A 22009-nucleotide genomic window follows, 5' to 3' on the forward strand; every position below is an offset into this window, starting at 1 on the left:
AAGTCCGGAGCCAACTGTGAAGTGCCTCAGAAGGATCTCACGAAACTAGGTGATTTGGGCAACAAAATGGCAGATGAATTTAAATACCAATAAATGCATATGGAAAAATATAATCCCAACAGTACACATAAAATCATGGAGGCTAAATTAGCTGTTACTGCTCAGAAATTCTCTGAAAACATCTACTCAGTGTGCAGCAGCAATCAAAAAATTAGACAGGACGTTAGGAATCGTTAAGAAAGTGCCTGTATATTACTCCAGGGTACTCCCACACCTTGTGTTGTGTGTGCAGAAGTGGTTGCTTCATCTCAGAGTTATTTTAGCATTGGAAAGAGTTCAGAAAAGGGCAATAAAATATTAGGGGCCAGAATGTCTGCCGTAAGAGGAGAGGTTAATAGGAGTGGAACTTTTCAGCTTGGAAAAAAGATAGGTATGCGGGGGATATGGTAGAGGTCTTATAAAATCATGACTGGTGGTCATGTTATCCATAACATAAGAACTAGGGGTTACCAAATTAAATTAATGGGTAGCAGGTTTAAACAAACAAAAGGAAGGACTTCTTTGCATGGTGCACAGTCAACCTGTGGAACTCCTTGCCACAGGATGTTATGAAATTCAAGACTGTAAGTTCAAAAAAGAGCTAGATAATTTCATGGAGGATTTGTTCATCAGTGGCTATTAGCCAGGATGGCCAGGAATGCCATCCTGGCCTCTCTGCTAGAAGATGGGAATGGGTGATGGCATGGATTACCTGTTCTTTTCATTCCCTTTTGGGGCATCCAAGCCAGGATACTAGGCTAGATAGATGTTTGTTCTGATCCAATATAGCTGGTCTTATACATATCATGGAGTAGTGTTAGAAATATGTAGTAAGGGACATGTTTGACCAAAAACACCCCTTTTTCTAACCTTTGACCAAATGCAAGTGTTGGAATTGACCTTTCAAGATTCAGATTCAGATACCTTGAGATTCTGTATCTTTTATCTTTGTGAGATTTATGCATAGGCTGTTAACTGCAGAATCTCTTTTTCTTTTTGTGACTTAGATTGTCACAGAAAATATAATATTTAAAAACTGGATCCTTAAGCATAATCAGTGTTCCCTGTAAGCTGAGTGCTTGGGCATCTGCCCAGGAGAGTGTCAGGTGCCACCCAGCTGACTAGCAGAGCGTCCACATCCACCCTTGATAGCATCACATGCTCTGGTGGTGGTGCATATCCACATGCGCCTTAATGCAGGATGCGCAAAGTCGGGGGGTGCACCCTGAGAGGGTATGCAACATGAGTGGCTTCTCCCCACCCCTGCAGCTTTCGCTTTCTATTTCCTCCGCAATGGCCTGCGCTGCTGCTGTCGACAAGGGAACGGCCCCCTTGCCACTGGGCCAATGGAGGTATGCAAGGCCCTAAGCCAGGTGGCAAGGGCAGTCAGCAAATTCCAAGCGCAATGAGGTGGCTGCATTGGTCCTCACAGCCCCACATGCTGTCCCCCGACACACACACACACACACCCAAGATGCCGGTGTGGAGTGAGTGCTGCTGCCTGGCGGGCTGCAGAGCTGCCTTCAGCCTAGTGCCATGGCTGCCTATCAACACAGTGCAGCCTGGGGTCACCACCTCCCTGTTCTACAGCAGCACCAAGTTCCATGACCAACAGCACAGCCTATGAGGTGGAGGTGGTGATGCAGTTAAGACCCTGGGTTCCTCCCTTTGAGACATCCCCCTGAGCACCACTTCCCCTTCATGGCACCTCTTGAGTCTCCCACATACCCTCTTGAGGTCCTCCTCCTGAGCACCCCTCCTCCTTCCTGAGCATCCCATCCCCTTCCTGAGCCCAACCCCCACATCCCTTCCTGTGGTCCTCCCACAGGTTGGGGGAGCCCCAGCTAATTGCAGGGCCAAAAAGTGGGGCCGGATTTAAAAAGTTTGCTCAACCATGCCTGAGTGCACATAAAATTTATTCTGCCCATGGATGTTAGAAATAAAGGGATTACTGAGCATAATCCATTTTAAGTAAGATGTTTAAGTTGTTACCATGAAGGTCCATAGAACTAGAAAGATACTAAAGTAATGCAAGTGACTAATTTGTAGGCCCTACTGTCATTTCTTCCACATTCTTAAACTTGCATTTTCAAAGCACTAGTCACAATATTACCGAGATGAAAAATACAAGCTTTCTAAGATTTCTGTGTTTTCCTAGTAGGGCCATCTTCTCTGCTTCTCTGTTGGTGAAGTTTTAACAGATGGGTCTTTTTTGGAAGGCAGTCCAGTTTCTATAGGAGAAAGAAAGCTCACCAGTTAGTATTCTGCTGCCTCTATAAATAGAAACCTGAATAAAAAAGCCCTTTGACATTGTGCGCTACAACAATACAAGACTTGAATTCAGCCTCACTTTGTGTGGGCAGGAGTTCCACAACTGGGTGACTTTCACCAATATCACCATCTTTCCCACGTTGTGGGCTTTTTTTGTCTCACTGCTTCCTCGACATAGGTTTCTCCTGACCATTTCTCATGGTCATTGGAAAATGACTAGTCCTTCCCTACTCTGACTTTATACCCTCCTTAATTTTAGAAAGTTTTTATTGGGCATCTCTGTATGACTCCTACGCATTATAGTGCTATAATACTTTCAACATTGAGGCTGATTGCTTGATACAGCCATGCAATCTTGTAAAAATTAGATGTAAAATTAGCTTTCCTTCCCTTTTCACATATTGGCATTCGATTATTCTTTTTTGCCCCCTACCCTACATCATTGTGGACCCAGAGTAAAAGCATTATCAACATTAACATGCAATGTGAACTTGTTATGTGAAGGGAGAATGTCAGAGGGAGACAGAGAACACTAATTGTGGCATAATCCCCAGTTTACTTCACAGTTCATTTGAGCACACATCCTTCACTAATCCAAGGGAAATTTGTTTTCCCATTGCTTTTGTTTTTTTTATGAAAAGAATTATATTGAAAACTACTTTCCATTTTCATTTTAGATGACAATGTCACTACTTGAAGCAGGTCTAGATAATTTCTGTCAGTCACTGGGGGCAAATGTCTAGTTGTGTTGCTTGCAAGCTGAAGTTGGAAGCTGTGACTCCTCCAGGATGAGTAACCCTGCTTTTTCTGCACTAAATTTCTTAAAGTAACTGAACTGATTGCAATTCCCAGTGACTTATTTATCCCCTCCCAAAAAGCTGAATGTGGCTTGTTTTGTGGCCTTCTGATGGTACTCTCTGATATTTTTATGATGTACCTGAGTTTTATTTCTAGTCCTCATATTAGTCTCATACTTTCAGCGTAAACAGTTAGGAACAAAAGGCGGCAACTTACTCTGATCCTCAGCTTGCTTCACTCAACAGCTGCCCTTTTTGCTGTTAAGGAATAGCTTTGATGTGCTTCAAGGGGATCTTTTCCAGTTCCCCTTGTCAGCAAGTACAGTTGCTGTCAATGGCTTACTGATAGCTGTAAAATACAGTGGGAAATCCCCAGGGTCCTAGGAAACCCCTTCATAATCTGCTGCACTATACCCCCAAAGGAACAAAATCCAACAAACTAATTGCTTACATAATACTTTGCTTTTTCCTGATCAGTCTGACGTTTTTTATTACAGGAACACTTACCCAGAATGAGATGATATTTAAGCGCCTCCATCTAGGTACTGTCTCTTATGGGACGGACACAATGGATGAAATTCAGAATCACATTATCAGTTCATATTCCCAGGTATCTCATTTTTATCACTTATTTCTGTTAATGTGGTTTATCAGAGTATGTGGGGCATGGCCATGTTTTGAGAGGGGTCTAAAAATTGAGATCAGAATGATTTCCTATTTCTAGATTTCCCCCCCGCCTTAAATGGACATCCTCTGGGTCTTAGTTTAGGAGCCATTTGGCATTCCCTAAAATTATTATATTGTAATGTGATATGGAAGTCCTGCTTTCACAAGTCTCTCATAGCCCAGTGTCTCTCTAGGAAGCTGACTCATCGTCCGTCCAGTGCTGGTAATTGATGAAAATTCAATATTTTTCTCTGAAGCATAGACAGCCATCCAGCAAACTGACCATAAATTACTGATAGCACTGTATATCTAGAACAATGTCGTGCAGATTAATTGCATCTTTAAAGATATCCATCACAAAAGATGTGAAGATTGTAAACCCATGTTATCTTGAATAAGCAATAAAGAAAAAAAGAGTTGTCAGAAGGATAAGAATGGAAGTAGTTGGTGAAAGGAATTCTCTATTAAAATTCTTAAAAGGGAATACAAACAGCATAAAGTTAAAAGAAAAAAGCAGGGGAACTTACTGTAGGGTATCTAAACGTTGTGTATTTGATTCCCCTGCAATATAGTTCCAGCTACATTCATCAGTGTGCATGTTCTATTACATGTATCCCATTTGAAACTAGGTGTGCACGTACACACCAATAGGGGATATTGTGGATATACTGTGAGTATTGTGATGCTCCTTCCCATCTTCTGGTGTGACAGGTGAAGGCTGTTGATTTGACTGTCAAGGAGCGGCCACCTACTGGGGTCCTGGTTGGAGGCAGCATGCCTCAGGCACCTTCCTTTCCCTTCTCCACTTGCCCAAAACACACATGGAATATGTGCTCACCAAGCACAAAAGAAAGGGAGTAGAATTCCATTTCCTGTTGCTACCAGCAGCCATTTTGGTGGATGACATAAGGAAGTAGCTTGGCTCCAGTGAACACCCAGACACTTTCCTCATCACCCAACAAGTTTAAGCATTCCTGGATTATGCAGCAACCATCTTAAAACTGCTGTACCTACTTTGCTTTTTAATGTTGTAATTTTCAAAACTAGTTTTCCAAGCTTGCTGCTAGCAACTTTGATCACATTTGCAGATCAGGAAAAATGTTTTGCTTCCCTGGGCACTATTGGCACAATTCTGGTAGTGGCTATGAGGTTTTGTTTTGTCTTTCCCCTTTGCTCTCAGCATCCTGAAGGCCTGGTAGGGAAAGATAAAAAAGATGAAAGTACTTGGAAAAAAAATTAAAATTGGAGAAAGCAGTGGTTAGTAAATGTCTGTCAATATATGCAGTGTTGTAGCCATCTTGGTTCCAGGATGTTAGAGACAAACTGGATGAATAATATATTTTATTGGACCAGCATCTGTTGGTGAGAGAGACAAGCTTTCAATCTATACAGAGCTCTTCTTCAGGGATGGTAAAGATATTCAGAGCAGTACAGCTAAATAAAAGATCAAAGGGATCATTCAAGATGAAATGGTCCGTTAATGCTCCTGGTTATGGGGAGGCCTGCCTCTAAGAGGGCCTGCTAGAGCTGGTGGTAGTGGGACTGGCGTCTGGCAATGTTGGCAGCCCAGCTGGGTCAGAGGCAGTCCAGGTCAGAAGTGGAGCCAGGGCTAGGAAAGGGCAGCAGACTGCACTCCCAAGAGTGTTGGACCAGAGAGGTCCAACCTGTACAAAAAACTCATAGATCACCAGACCTACTTTTACAGATGCAGCAACCACCCCAAAAACACTAAGAAATCTGTTATCTAAAACCAGAGATTCAGATACCACAGAATATGTTCCAAGGAGAAAGTCCAGAATAAGTGACACCTTAACATACTCCAAACTTCCTTCTCCAAACAAGGGCACTCCATCAGAGAACAGGCCACCTAAATACTGTGAAAGAACCTGCTTCAATACAAAAATAAAACCCTCTCTGACCCCTAACCCCTAGTTTGTCACCTACCATTCCACAGTGGAAGCCATGCAAATATCATCAAACGACACCCTATATTTGATGGTGTGAGAAATTTTCCTGAACACACACCCTCATTTGATAATCAGACAACTCCCGCCCCCACTTTCCCCATTCTCACCAAGCTGGCAATAAGAAGTAAGCTCCTACAGACTAGGACACACCAATTCAAAAGAGCATCAGACCTTGCCAGAACAACAGATGCAAAACTTGCAGACCTGTCTTCACTTTGCTGTGATCAGTACCTCCCATAATACACCTTTGAAGATCCATGGCACCTATACATGCCCGTCACAATACATAGAACACTAAATGCCCCAATAACAACTATATGGTTGAAACCAGACGACCACTACATACTCAATTGAGCTCTCATATAAAAATGATTAAAAGACAAAAACACTATGGCACCTGTGAGTACATTTTACATACTGATCAGTCTATTTCTTACTTATCTGTGCTCATGCTGTAATGAATCCTGTACATTCAAAAGATAAGCTTTTGGGAGCTTACATGTGTAAATTTGGTATATGCTAAAAAATCATGGACTGAATATTGACACTGGATTTATGACTTACTACAGCCATCTGTAGCCTGCTACCCCACAGCAGATCAAGTAGGCCAATATGATATGCCGTACCAGCCAGACATTTCTAGCTGGTACAATGTACTGGAAAGATACTGTACTGCTCTCAACTCTTCCTCGGGGCACCATCTGTATATAACTGTGCAGGAGAACAGAGCTAGGAGGGAGGGAGAAGCTGGGAGTGGAGCTGCTGCTATCCATCCTTCCCAGCAGAAAAAGAATCAGGATCCCTTCACCCCTTCCCACCCTCAGGCCCCATCTTCCAACAGGGCGGCTGTTGTATAGAACTAGAGAAGATGAAGCTCTGTGAAAGGACAAGGGTGCGTGCTGCAGCTTCTTTTCCTTTCTGCACAAGTAGGGGCAGAGTGGGAAAAGCAGCAGAACTGCCAGGAGCTCCTGCAGATGTTGTACCAGCCGCAGCCCCTCCCACAACAGTATGGTGGGAAGGGTAGGAGAGAGAGAGAGCGAGCATGGGGGTCATGGGTAGTGGACAGTGCAGATTCATCCAGAGGGTCACATTGGGAGGCTACACGTGTCCCCTCCCCAGCTTGTGTTCTACCCTTCCATACCAGGGAGAAATTTATTTTACTTGTACCACTGCTAAGCCCTTTTTATCACCTGTGACTGCAGAGGTATAGATGGGTCACTTCACCTTGAATGGTGGCTTAGAAAATGTGCTGGCTACTTAAGCTGAGCTATCTGGTCAATCTTGTATTTAGCAGGAACACTGTGAATACCCTTCTCAAACCCCAAGAAAAGTACTGTGTAGCTTGTAAGTTAGTGTGTGTCTCTCTCTCACCTACAGAAACTGGATCTATAAAGGGTATTACCTTGCCCACCTTGTGTCTCTGCCAATATACATTGGCACAATTGGTGGCTGGTATGCAGTACAGGCTAGGGTCTCCGAGGGGCCAGTGCAGGACCCAAAGGGTTTTGCTGCACTCTGTAAATTGTGAAGACTGAACTCCCCCTCATTTGTATTCTCATTTCGCTTTGCAGCAAGAAAATATTGGGATGAATCATTAATTGTGTAGGAGGCATTTGGGTGAGCAAGCTAACCTTTGTTCCTTCAATGTGTGGTGTGCAGCTATTAACACCATACTGGACTCAGTGCCTGGTAGAGAGGAAGGAGGTCATTTAAAAAAATAAAATTTTTAATATTAAAACAAAGTTATAGTATGCAGCTTTAAATCCATTTACATGACTATGTTTTCATTCCCCTGCGTGTCCTAATCAATATATCAGCTTACTTTGCTAGTCTATATGCTAAACAATAGCTTTATTATGGAATAATACATCTTGGAAATGGGATATAGAGCTTTTGTTCCTCAAGATCAACAACCCAAATTCAGACAAGAATAACATTGACTGAACATTATGGCCTTCTCATGGCTATCAGGTGGCTTATATAGAAAGAAGTGCTAGACCTAGTGGATCATGTTAGGTATCTACAGTAACAACAACAAAACAATTACAGTTGTCAGTATCAGCAGAGTTTCCTAAAACTGACTGGGAGAGGAGATTTAACTACAATTTTAACCTAGAGGTGTATTCATAAACACTAAATTTGCTTTGGGCAAAAAATATCTCTAATTAAAAAGAACTGCATGCTGCATAAATGTCTGCTTACTAAAAAGATTAGCTTATTGATTTTACTTTGTAGTAAACTTTATAGTTGCCACCATGCAATAGACTAAATATTTGCAACTGTGAGGCATTTACCTGTGAAACTTAAACTGCATTTCTTCTTTTTTTTTTTTTTTTTTTTTTTTCCAAATATGATCAAGGACTTTCCAAATCCAGATTAGGAGTTACTAGCTCATGGAAAGGAACTTTTCTATTTTTTCTAGAATTTCTTTATGTATTTGAATGTTGTGTATTGTAAGTTAATACCATTTAAATCATGTTTTACATTTATAACATGTTGCTAGCAACTACTGGAAACAGAAAATAAAGGAACACCTTTACACAAAATAAGATACTGACCAATTGTTTCAGTGAAAAATGTTTAGTGAGGTTTTTTTATTTAATTTACAGTAATAGAAGCTGCTAGTTAGATAGACAGTGCATTCTTATGTGACATTGATTTTTATCCCTTGTTTGTGTTCTGTTTTATTATTAAGATGACAATAGTCTAGTAGGTCCACTGTAATGCAACACACAAATCTATTATAACCTGATTATATTTCCCCACTGGAAGCATTATGTGATAGAGGGCATAATCTTTAATGGAATTTGTGTGAAATTAAATTATACAAGCATCAATAAACATAACATAATTCAGAAGGAGTAAATCAGCTTAATTTATTTGCAGTTGTAATGCCATCAGTGTTAGCAGAATGCAAATGCAGAGGTTTAAAGCAGTAGCTGAAAAACAGTGCCAGATGAGCAGAAAGTTAAACCCTTTATTAGACAGCACTGTAATTTGATGGGCAGAATGTTCACGGTTCAGCAGATCAGTACATGCAGTCAAGAGAGAAAGGATGTTTCTAAAAAGAATATCTGAGTTACTCTGAAGCAAAGAGAAAAGTGTTTGATAATACTGGTGAGATTAAAAGAGGTTATCATTTCATAACCTGACCAAAAAGACCTCTTCCAGAGTCTATTAATAATAAAACATCGTCAGTTTCACCTCAGAAATAAATTCAGTCAGGTTCAGCTGAGCGTGGCTGGGGTATGACATAAAGTATGGTGTTAAATTGGTGGTTACTGTAACAGCAACATGATTTTAAAATGAAATGGGTATTCTTATTCTCTTTGCCACCTGCCAAATGGGTAGCTTTTATATTTTTAGATTTCTGTGTCCTGCCAAAGCCCAGAAAATTTTCACGCTGAAGTAAAAGCAGTCACATGAACTCGATTAATTCATGAAAGAATTATATCATGTCAATAGGCAAAATCAGTAATTTGTCTATAGTTTCAGAAGTGTGCCTTGTTCTTTAGAGGTGAAAAAATAGACCTGGGCCAAGGTATTAAAAAATGACTCATGCTTTTTTTTTTAGGTGAGTCAGTTTTTGGATGTCCAACTAGACGTGGGTTAAAGGGACCTGGTTTTCAGAAAACCTTGGTGTCTACCCTCTGAAAAGCAGACTCCTTTTAAATGTTTCTAGCTGGGCATCTAAAACTTGGTGCACATACTAGCACTTATCACTTTTGAGACTATTGGCCATAGTCCCTGTCCTAAAGGATTTGTGTTCTTAGTTGATTTTAAAAAAAAAGACTAAAATTCAAAGGGAGAAAACAACATGCATGGGAGAGAAGGGCAGTAAGGGAGAAATACAGAGAAAAAGTTTGTGTGGGTGCTTCTCTGCAGATCCAGTTAATTGCTGGCTTTATATAAAAGGACTGAATTAAGGGCTCATGATTTGAGAGATTTTAGGAAAAGGTGTGTTTTAAGAAGGGATTTACAGGAGGAGAAGAGGATGGATTCACGGTATTAGGGATCAAAGAAAACACTATTTAAGTACCCATTTCATTAGATACCTGCTTCAACTTGGTTGATGGGGCATTTTAAAGTCTTGTGCAGAGGTGATGGAACAATATTTATAGTGGGGGTACTGGGAGCTGTTGAATCAAACTAGAAACCCTGTATGTAATGGAATCCACTTCAAGCCAGAGAGTGCTGCATTCCCCCTCCCTGTCCCACAAGGCTCCTAGTGCCAGCACCTCTGGATCTTTGAAAGTTGTCTTGCAAAACTAGAATAATTATAAGACAGGATCAAATGATAGAAGAGCAAATGCACATTTCAATAATCTGCTAATGCATATAGACAAACTAAAATGCATCAAAACTAAGAGAATGATAGGTCTGAAAAGAGACAGGTATAATAGGTTGTATTTTCATATGCACATTGCTCTGCCCGTGCAGATCAGGACTGAGGTACAAAACCCTTTGCATGGTCCTGGATCTCGCCAAAGCCAAAGGCTGCCAACTATTGTATCAGAATTGTGGTGTGATTATAAGCATAGGATCCCAAAGTGGATCTGAAACCAGTTCCCTCATACAAGTTGTTTTGAAGGGGTGAGTTTTCAGGTGTACATTGGCATTCATATACAGTAAACTTTTTCTTAACTGGCATTCTGTCCTCTGGAACTCTCCAGTAACTGGCATTTTAACCATAAGTAAGTTTTAGTTATGTTTTCCATAAGTACAAGTATAGTGAAAGTAAATACAAATAAACACAGTGTAAGTTTACAGTGTACAGTACTACTGTTGTTGGTAAATAACATACTCTGCATACATTTTTCCTTGTTTCTTAATATCTAATCTTGTTTTTCTTTAGGTGTTACGCATTGCTAGGTATACCTCTCTATTATCCAGAATATTTGAATATCTGGCAAGCTCCTAGTCCCAGGGCTGTCAGATATGAAAGAGTTTACTGTAGTTTTTTTTATTGAATTTATTCATTATTCATTGCCTTGCATGTTTTGTTTTTCTGTGTTTTAAAGGTGCAGTCCCAATCTAGTGGAAACAATATTAGCTCAACACCTTCCAGAAAAGTGCAGTCCTCAGCACCCAAGGTCCGCAAGACTGTCAGCAGTCGGATACATGAAGCAGTAAAAGCTATTGCATTGTGTCATAATGTGACCCCAGTATATGAATCTCGTGCTGGAGTTACTGGAGAAACAGAATATGCAGAAGTGGATCAGAACTTCAGTGATGAAAATAGAACTTACCAAGCTTCCAGTCCTGATGAGGTTAGTATGTCGCATTAAAATGTTTGTTTGTGAGAAACACTGAGTTATTTTAAAAAAAAAAAAAAAAAAAAAAGTGATTTAGAGTTTAGGGAACAGAAAAAAAGTTGATTATAAATACATGGAGGAAAAAAAATGAATATATTGATTTAAATGAAGGAATGATCTAATAATTTGTCCTTAGAAATAGTTTTAACTATTTGAATTAATCGAGTCGTGGAATCAGTTTTCTGGGTTTCATATGAAAGAAAAGCTTTTGTAAAAGTCAATAGGTGGGTATGTAAATTGGTCTTCAGGACCTTGCTCCAGAATAGAGTAATGTAATGTACATTTTGCAGGAATACAAATCTAGATTCTTAATGACAAAGAAACAGATTCCCTCTGACAAAAATGAGCAGAGGAGGGGGTGGCACTATCGAGTAAGTGCACAAATGAATTTTAAATATTATACATATAAGCAGTTTGGTTCAAGTAACGCCAAGACAACTTGAAAGCCTTAGATTTAGCCCAAGTATTTTTATAATGTTCTATCGAGGATGTGAGTGACGTAAGAATAAATTTGAATATTGATTAGGCTAAGTCAGTCACACCAGAGCAATGGACTGGACTAAAACTGAGTCCTTACCAATGCTCCCAGGATTTTACCCCGCGACCCTGCTCGCCATCTACGGTGGGTCTAATCACTACGGGGTTTCAGGGTGTGTGAACTGCGCTGCTGCGGTGTGTTTACCCAAGGAAGAAATACGGACAAGGTGTTAGGTTCAAACAGGGAGAAAGGGTTTATTTAACAAAGCAATAGTGTGGATTATGATAAGCTAGGTGACACAAAATATATGGACCCTTGTTTTTTTGAAATAAGCACAGGATTTGAATACTAATTGGCTTATAGCCTTAAACAACAGGTAACTGCTATAACAGCACTGCTATCTAACCCCTTAGCTACTTACTGCGCTTCCGGGACGGGCCGTGCAGTCTTTGATGCGTGCTATAAAATGGAAAGGATAACTTCAGAGCTGAATATTGTATTTATTTATTCCTGGTTCTTCCTGAGGTTCACCAGGTCGCTCAACCCTTGGCCGACTACCGCGGGGAGCAGATCTTACTTAGAATAAGAATTTGACTGCGCTAAGCTAGGTCAATTCTCTAGTTAAGTGGGTTGCCCTGCTGGCCAAGCAGGGAAGAGCCCAGTATATGCGGGGTTTCCTTCTGAGAGGTTATCCCCTTAGTTAAATAGTGGGGTTTTCCTAGTTAAAGGTTATTCCCTCAAAAAGGTGCTGCCTATTTCGACCACCTTGTTATGGTAGCCCTTTATTGCAGACCTTCATTACCCTTTAAGGGTTACTAAGAACACCAGGGTTTTCCCTTTATAGGGTTATCCCTGACCGCTCTACCCTCCTAAATAGGGGGGAGCTTATAGCTCTGGATTATAATTATAAAGCAGTTTGCCTAACTATTCTTCTGTGTGCATGTAATAGTTTTAGGCTAGACCAATAGCATTGGCCTCCTGTGCCTTTACAAAGAGACAAGGGGTACAAAATATAAGACGCAGATCATGGACTTGGGGAAGTCCCAGTCCACTCTCTGTTACAAAACTATATAAAAACATTAACTGCTCACCTAATTACTTATATTAGCCTTAAACCCAGACCACAAATACCTCCTTATTCCTGCTCTGTAATCCAGGCGCTGGGCCTGTAGCTCTCTTTGAGCTAGGAAGTTATGACCCTCACGGTGCGCTTGTACGGCAGCCACATCAGGTCAGATAGTAAAGGAGGAAGAAAGAAAAAGAGAGCCAGGAGGAAAAACCAGCTTGGTTAACAAAACCTCCTGTGTCTTTTCAGGAACGACCGTGATATTTCAGACACTGGCCCGAGCTAAGGTCGGTGACTGGAAGGGCAGGGTCGCTGCTGCGGTTTCCCCGTGCAGGGCACTGTTGTTTAGGCGGCGCGGTCTGCCGGGCAAACCCTCCGGATAAAAGGACCAGAGCCTTACTAGTGATCTTTTGCTCTTTGTAGACTGGAGCTCTTCTGGTCTTCGTCGGCCCACGGCGGCTAGCAAGCGATGACTGACACTCAGGTCAGCTTCAGCTCTTCCGCCAGCGATGTTCGGCTACAGGCTCAGTCCAGCTCTTAGCTCAGTCCTTCTCTGTAGTCTTCTTTCTTCTTCGTCTGTTCTCCTCTGAGGTCTGGTCCGGAATGCCCCAAGCAGGGCTGCTCTCCTGAATATATGCTGCCTGGGTGGACCTGTTTGACAACTTCTGCCTGCTAGGTCCTCCTCAGTGCCACAATGTATCAAAGGGGCATTTGACTACTACATATGTATAAGGATTCTAAATTGACCAATCAGTTTGAAACATTTCAAACCATAACTTCATACATATTCATAGCCCGCCGAATATTAATTGTAACTGTCATTCTCTAACTGTCATTTTCCAGTGGCCATTTTGTGTATCTAAACACCATTTTAACAGTAAATACATTTTACAATTTATCTAATTTTGATGTGGTTTGAGAGGGAAATATGTCACCACTGCTGGTAAAGCAGACTATAAATTTTAAATGCTTAGCTTAAAGGCTGTTTGGTCAGGATGCAGGGCAACCACACAGACACCACGGCTCATGGACAGGGACATATAAATCACCTCAGAAGAGGATTTTTCTACATGTTCAACACAAATTAAAGCTCAAATTCTGGAAAACACCTTTTGAACATTTGCTTAAGTTCAATTTAAGCCAGTTAAGTCAAGTACGAGTCCCATCAATGTCAGTGGTACTCTACATATTATCAAAGTTAAATATCCACTGAAGTGGTGTGCTGAATAAGGATTCACTTTTGAATCAGAGCCTAAATATATCATCCATGTTAGCTGTTAAAATTCTTAAATAAGTTTGCTTATGAGCGTGACACACAGCTTGGGATTCGAGATTCCACAGAAGTAAAGTGACCCATAGAACAAAAGAAATATTTGAGTTCTGCTGTTCCTGGGGAAGAAAAATACGAAGCATGTATCGGATTCTAATTTGGATCTGCATTAGGAAACGTATTAGAGTTCAAATATGATCTGTGTCTTTAACGAAGAGTTAAAAGTGCCTGAGGAGGCTGGGATAGATATTTTATTGTGTTTGCTGTAAATATTACTTTATATGGTTAAATATGTATGTATCAGCACAATCCAGGCTGCTCAGGCCACAGTTTTTCAATGTAGACAAAATTACAGATATTATTTCTAGGAAACTTTGCCCTATTATATTTGTTGTCATCTGCCTTCATATACATCCAAGGCTGACGGTATGCCATGTGCTCTAACTCCTCTCCATAGGATCTAAGACCACAGTGTCCTATGCGCTTTCCATTTGCCACATGTGGCCAACTTGACACTGTGGTGTGGCGAAGTGGCTCATTAAAGTGGAGCGCCCTTCGCTGATTCTGCGCACCCGCCCCACCTCTTAGTGGGACAAGCATGGAGCGGCAGAGGCAACTCCTCCCATGGCTCTGGTTGCCCTGTGTGGCTCGCGGCAGTGACTTCAGCTGTGGGGTTAGCTCATACAGGGGTGATAGACTCCAGTCGCGGGGACAGTTTGCATGGGGCAGTTCCAGCTGCGTTGCAGCTAGTCCGTCACGCTCGGCTTGGCATAGAGCGGCTCACGCGGTGCAGTGCAGCCCTAGTCGTGGGGTGGCACATGTGGCCTGTCTCAGCTACTACTGCAGGGTGGTTCACGCATGGCAGCTCCAGCATCAGCAGGGGCTCTAGTAAGTCATTGGCAGTTTGCACAGGGGGGTGCCTAGCTGGGCTGGGGGCAACACCTCGCTGCAGGGGGCGGTGATTGGTAAATTTCTTTTGGACACCACTGAACTATGAACTGGAAAGTGTATCTGTATAAATAACTGACTTAGTCCTGAATGATAAAGATGGCAGCTAAAGCAGCTAATAGCAGCTAATGCCTTAAGATTAAAATCAAGGTAAGATTTTAGATATCATGCTTTGGGTGTATAATCAATATGCCTAGTATCAATAATCCACAATTAGCTGTAGGCGTATCTATGGGCTTAAGTAAAGTGTTTGATCTCCGTGAATGGAATTTATGTTTGAAATGTATTATAAACACATCATTTGGCATTACCATATTGGCATATTGATTGTTGGGTCATATTCCAGGCTACAAAATGCCTCCATACACTGAAGCGGAAAGGTATTGTCAAATATAATACAAATGGATTATTTTAGGTAAGGAAATAACTAAATATAACCAGCGGATGACCAACGGTTTAATATTCCTTTGGCCTTGGAAACAAAGATTGACCTAAATCAGAGGGACATAAATCCAGATAGTAACCCTGTGCAAATCATACCATGTGGAAGTTGTATGTGGAGCCTGAAAAGCCTGCTGTAAGGAACAAAGCTCTATTTTTGTGCATAGTAGGAGAGGGCAAATGTAAGAATTTGAGGATAGTACAAAAGTGCTTGACATCTGAAAGTAGGTAGGATTTGTCCTAGCAGAAAGGCAAAGCCAGTTTGGTGGATGCTGAAAAGGCAAATGATAGCTTTTAGATGGAGAGCTAGAAGACAAAAAGAGGGGAGAAAGAAGATCAAGAACTTGGCACAGGCTGCTTTGAAGGGCAAGGCAGCATATGTGTCCATCGTATGAGTGCCGTGTAGTCAATCATCCAAATTTGAGATTTCAACCTACAAACTAATGAAGGAAAATCACTCACCGTCTATGAAGCTACAGTCCTGAGAGTAGTTTTTATCTTTTAATTTACCTCTCTTTCAAACTGGTAATATTAGTATATCAAACAAAGTTATTGCTGTTAGATAAAATATCAATATGAAGCCACAAAAGCATATACATAATGTGAACATTGCAATATCACCAAAATAATGCTGTGAAGAAGGTCTTTAACATAATATTTTAAAAAGCTCTATTGATGCAATGTTTGCAAATCACTGGAGCCTAAGGAAAATAATGTAAATGGTTCATTATTTAGCTTATTGAACTTTCCTGCAGTTAGGTTGACAGATGATGCCAATGTTTCCCAATCACCAAAGTACCATTTAAAAGCATTTCTTATTGAATAAAGTGCTCTGAATATTGCACCCTAGAGCTTTATTTAGGGAAATAGTTCAATGGATGTTTCCTGTTTAACCTCAGCTTTGACCTATCACAACATATTTTGTTAATAAGCAACATTATCATTTAATAGACATAACCAATTTTCTACATTGCACTTCCTCCATATTACAACAGTGCTCTTTTAAATTTTGCTTATGGATCTGTAGTGATTGTTATTTTATTGGTGGCCTTATGTTGTTAGGTATTCTGGTGGTGGTTGCCGTTTTTTGTAACAGACATATGAAAAATTATGGACAGTTTAACTATAAACTGTTCTTCCATGTGGAAAGCATAGGAAACATTTTGATATTCTAATGAAGACCACATTACAGAGTTAATGAGTTAACATGATGAATTCATTTGAAATTCTTCACAATCCCATTTATATATGGTATAATGACAAAAATGTTTAGGAGTAGATATATTCACTGTAAAATATGCAGTGATTGTTTTGTTAGAGTAGCTTGAGCTAACAGAATTTGTATTCTTAACATGAACCCTTTATACCAGGCTCATTGTTTCTTATGATAAGTGATCAATATTTCATTTTCTCTGAAAGAGTGGAAAGTTTCATTTGTCTATCACTTCTGTCCTCTACAGCTACAGCATAGCAAACAACATGCACACACTGGGATACCCATTGACAAAATCAAAAACAACTCTTGCTCAACTGTCATAAGGATATGCTCACATCACTTGTGGAAACCCAGTGCTAGTCTAATGTAATGAACAATCATAAAAGGATATGAACTAAACAGGTAGAGCAATGAAGTTCAGAGGTCACAGATCCAAGTAATTCAGAGGCATGCTATGAATGGGAGCCTTTCAAGAACTTTGGTCAGCAAAGAAAGATAAATCATAATTTTTAATGACAGCATAAGCTCATATACTAGATATTTATTGGTTATGCTTTTTCCTACATTCTTATACTCCCAAACATTTAACTCCAACATTTGGAATATTTAAACATTACATTAAGGTATGGTCAGTCATCTCATTCAGATGTTAATGTGCAAGAGACTATAGTGTTTCTAAAAATTAATTACAAGGATACATAGCTGATCATTTGAAAGGGGAAATGATATGCCCTTAGTGAAGCAGCTTTTGTGTTTACAAAAGTAAAGCTGTAATGTATGAGACAAGCTGTATTGTTTAATTCATTTTTGTGTGTGTGCTTATTGAAGCAAGACTAATTGTGTTGTTTTGTCAACGTATTTGTGAAGAGCAAATTACTCAGTAGCATAAACCCATCACTTCCGTGACCTTCAAGACCCACAAAGAATAACTACTCTATGCCCTGTCGTGAATATTGACTAGCATTTTCCCAGATGATCAAACTGTAGTTTTAAGTTAATAATTTCATTGTATTTAACAGTGAATGTTGGTAATTAAAAATAATAAAATACAAATGTCAGTCACTGACTCATCATTTGTAAACATAAACAAAGGAATACAGTCACTGAGTGCTTTTCTTTGCTAAGCAAAATCATTTCTGAACTGTTGGTGAACAAGTGGGGAGAATTCCCCAAATTTTTTGATAGAAAACAACTTGAATATATATAAATGTATAGTATTAGAGTAGTAGTGAAAAATTCTCCCCTATTTCCACCTGTTCTCCAAGAATAGTCTGAATTTAAAAATGACATATGTCTACCTAGTGTATCCTTTTTATGGCAAGTTGACTTTGGGTGAATTGAAAGTAACTCTATTAGTTGCAGTGAAATTATTTGCAATTTACAGTGATTAAACTGAAAGTGCAGTTTGGTTCATGGGCTGTAAAGTACACTAAGCAAATATTATCAGGAAGATTTAGAGTTGTTACATGTCTCTGTCTGAAGAGCTGTTTTCGTTTCATAGAAACACATTGTTCTATCTTTGCTAAGATGAGGCAACAGTTTAAATCTGAGATGTATTTTACAGTTTACAGTGTTGAATGTATTTGATTCAGATCACCATCCAAAAGTTTACATGCGTAGCTCAACTTTATCTGAACGACTCCAAGCAATGTTATAAAAAGCCATATAGATAAGCAGTGGGTACTTCACATTGCAAGGCTAAAAGAAAGTGGATAGTAGAGAAGAGATAATCGAGGAGAGAGAGTTGATATATCGTCTTTGGGCCCTCACTCCTGGGTTTTGCTTGATGAGATTTGGCGCTTAAAGCAAGTAATAGCAACCTTAGGGTGTCTCTTTATGTATATCTGCTCTCAGAGCTGGGGTTATGATTCCCATCTGGAGGCAACATACCTGTGCTAGCACTAATTGAGCTAGTTCATTAATAATAGAGTGTAGCTTCTCTGATGGAAGCTGTGCAGGGTCTAATTTCCCTAAATACATCCTAAGGTCATAGATGGCTATGTACTTGTAGCTGTCCCTCTCACTGCTGTGGCTATCTTTACTTTTGGTGCATTTGCTGTATTAAAGCTGGTGCAAGTATGTCTCCTCTTCAAATTGGAAGTTTTATCCCCAGCTCAAAGTGTAGATACCCTGTGTTGCACCAAGCTGTATCATCCCCTGTGGGTCTTTCTAGCAATTGGAGAGCTCCAAAATAAAACAGGACTCCAAATATTCTCCTTGCTTCCTTGTGTCCCCATTGGCATGCATAGGGAGTAGGAGATGATCTAGAATTGGATAAATAAGGTGAATTGCCAGGTGACCAGAAATGAGAATTGGATGAAGAAATTCAGTATAACAATTTCCTGTTTGAAAATCAAAACAATCCTCAAAATCAAAACATTTCACAGGAGCACATCAATTTCAATTAAATTTCCAGTAGAAAAAAATTGAAATGTGAATCAAAATGGAAATGGATCTCTGCATCTCTAGAGTGAAAGAAAGGATGCAGAGGAGTTGGCAATGTGACAACGTCCTTTAAAAAAATTGGCATCAGTAAAAGTTGAATATCAAATCGTCAACAGAAACTAATAATTTTAAAAGTGAAGGGAGGGTTAGCTACTCAGCCTCCAAAACTAACAAACAAATGAATTATTCTTATCCGTTTTATAAAGGAAAACCCCATGTGTCCCCCGTATCAGCAAGAAGTAGGTGTTTGGGTAGATGGCTGAGCGTGTGATTTTGGAAAGGAAAAACAGGTTCAGTTGTTCTGACACCTTCCTCCTACCACTCCTTCCCAGAATTCATCTGTATGAATGAGAAGAGATGAGGCTTCTCTGACTCTTTCTCCCACCCATTGGCTAGGCTTTACATTTAACAATCGGTTCCTAGGTCTGTTTCATTCTGAATATCTTGAACAATGCATGTTTTGTCAAAAAAGTTAAATCTCACCCAATACGTTGTTGATTTGAGTCTTGGGGTTATTCCAAAGTAAATTTTTAACTAGTTAAATAGGAAATATTATTCATTGATATTGTATTAATTGTCAAGCATAATTTTGCAGCAAACAATTTTAACTATTTTCCAAGAATAAAGTTACAGATGAAGTTTACTGTAGAAAATGTAGAACATTAGTGATTCATATTAAACTTTCATATGTTGAGTTACACAGGCTGATCAGTGTGACAACTGTGTGTTCATATACACATTTTATTATGTTTTCAAAAGGCTATATATATTTTCAGATTGTTGATGAGTACCATCTTAGCTTAGAATTAAAATAGTTGTGTTATTAAAATATGAATTGTTACTACTAAATTAGAATAGTTTGGTTGTATGTGCAGTATAAGATTTATGATGTCCTTAACCATTCATTTTCTTATCTTTAATAAATACTATGATCTTGTGACTGATGTGGTAGGTAACTACATTGTTCTGATTTAACAACGTTTTATGGAGCTTTCTAGAAACTTCCCATTTAGGTTTGCATTTTTCATTTTGTGCTTTTGTTAGGCAAATGATTATACAATTTTCCAACAGACAGGATGGCTGGGTTGCGAAATTATTAAATGAAAGGAGTGTGCAGTATTGTGCTAGCTATTAATGGCTGTTGCTGAGCACTGCCTCATTTTGCATGTGTCTCACAAGAAATGCACATTCACCAAGTCAGTCATGTAGTCATGCACAGTACAGTCGGCCTTCATACTTGATGTTAGTAAAAATATAAGTGTCCTGTAAATTAAATGCCAACTTGAAGTGCAGGTTTCTTTGAAATTAAATTAATACCTAACACATTTGCCTGTTGTGCTTTCTGGCCAAGTCAATGTATGTAGCATTGCACTCAGCGTATTGCATTTTTCTTATGAAAAATCTCAAATCACTTAAAGTGATTTACAGAAGGAGGTAAGACTAGTCAGTCTGATTTTGTTGTTCTGTTATATGAATAACTGTTATGAGAGTCACTGGATCCAAGATAGGGGTTATCTCCTCAGAGATTAGGGTGGGGACAACTTTGTAAACTTTGATGTGTCTGCTTAGTTACCCCATTTCAAAATGCCAAGATAAATATCTAATGTTGCATTGAAAGCATTTGGTAAATGTTTTGTTGCTTGTCCTTCAAAGTTGAGCAGTCACTTGAGGCTACTTGAGGTATTATTTAGCTACTCTGAGAAAGGGACAGTGTCCACAGTTACAGAAACTATTTTAGGTTGAACAATAAACACTGGTAGCAAACTGACATGACTGTTTCGACTAAATGAGTTTGTGGATCAGCAGGTTAATTTTAGAATGAACACACAAAAAAGAAGAAACAATGCCTTTTTCTCATGCTCATTCCCACTTCCCATGAAGTGATAGAGAAAGACATATTCTGCTACCTTTGGTGGCAACAGCTGTCACTAGCCAGTTCCATTGCTGCAGCTTCATGATGCAGAGGAAAAGGGAATAGAAATTCAGAAGTAAATTCCAGAAGAGTGGAAACTAAGTCCAGCTGCCCCAAAGAATGGGAATACTTTGGTAAAGTCCTTTCCTCTTGTCTCTTCACTGTTGTTCACCTCATATGTGTTTGATTATTTGTGCCAATTCTACTATTAATACTTTATATGTTCCCACTACATTGAAGTTGGTCATGATGTTTTTAGCACTGAAATGTCTGTATTAACCAAAGATTTTCTGCATTCAACGAACTTATTAATTAAAACACTGTTTAATTGAAGAAGCAAAGCCAAGTATATCACTCAAATGTAATTTAATAAAACCTCAAAATATATGGAATAAGGAATGCAACTTAAATGTTGTTCCTAGTGCTATTACAAAAAATATGAGAAGCCTGTGGTGCCCAAAATAAGAACTCCAAAGTCTCGTATCTGTGAGCCAAAATATAGTGTATATATTTGCTAAATATGTTAGTATGTACATCTAAACCCCATACTAACTCAATTTTTAAAAGTAGGAGCCTAAAGTTAGGGCACTAATTTAATTAACTGATTTTTAAAAGTGATGGAAACCAAGCAGCTCCAGCACAAAAGAAAATGCAGATGTTCAGTATGTTTAAAAATCAGTCCACTTATTTAGGTGGAGAAACATAGAAGCCTAAGATTAGACTGCTATTTATAAAAATCTTAGTAATAGGTTGAACCTCTCTAATCCGGCCCCCTGGAATCTGACCAGTACCAAATGGGAGAATTTGTCAGACCATGGGAGGTCAATATTGTCTAGCAGCACCACCGACACCTTCATTGCTTACTGGGCCCTTAAAAGACTTTCAGATATAAATTAAAGCTAAATAACAGCACAGAACCCTGGGAACCTGGACTGGTGGCTATAAACAAACTTTTCTATGGGACCAGAGGAAGCTTGGCCACACCCATGAGTGATTGTCCAGCGAATTAAAACCATGCTGGATTACGGATGTTGCTAGATAAGAGAGTGCCGGACTAGAAAGGTCCAACCTGTAAAAGTGCAAAAAGTGTCTGCTTTATATTTAAAGTGTAGAGAGTGTGTATCCTTTTAAGGACCCACGAACATTTGTATATATTTTTAACTTGCAGGACCATTTAG

The 22009-nt window shown here is 39.5% G+C and overlaps 1 protein-coding gene across 7 annotated transcripts in view; it reads left to right on the top strand.

Annotated features, from left to right (window-relative positions):
• ATP9B (ATPase phospholipid transporting 9B (putative)) overlaps positions 1-22009 on the top strand; it is a 332144-nt gene that overhangs the window by 253004 nt on the left and 57131 nt on the right. For all 7 annotated transcript variants that reach the window (XM_074987543.1, XM_074987544.1, XM_074987549.1 and 4 more), the window contains exons 14-15: positions 3605-3717; positions 10762-11010. In XM_074987543.1, coding sequence (XP_074843644.1) covers positions 3605-3717; positions 10762-11010 — 362 coding nt within the window. The remainder of the gene's footprint in view (positions 1-3604; positions 3718-10761; positions 11011-22009) is intronic.

Source organism: Carettochelys insculpta, chromosome 2 (assembly GCF_033958435.1).
Source record: "Carettochelys insculpta isolate YL-2023 chromosome 2, ASM3395843v1, whole genome shotgun sequence".
Classification (NCBI taxonomy): Eukaryota; Metazoa; Chordata; order Testudines; family Carettochelyidae; genus Carettochelys; species Carettochelys insculpta.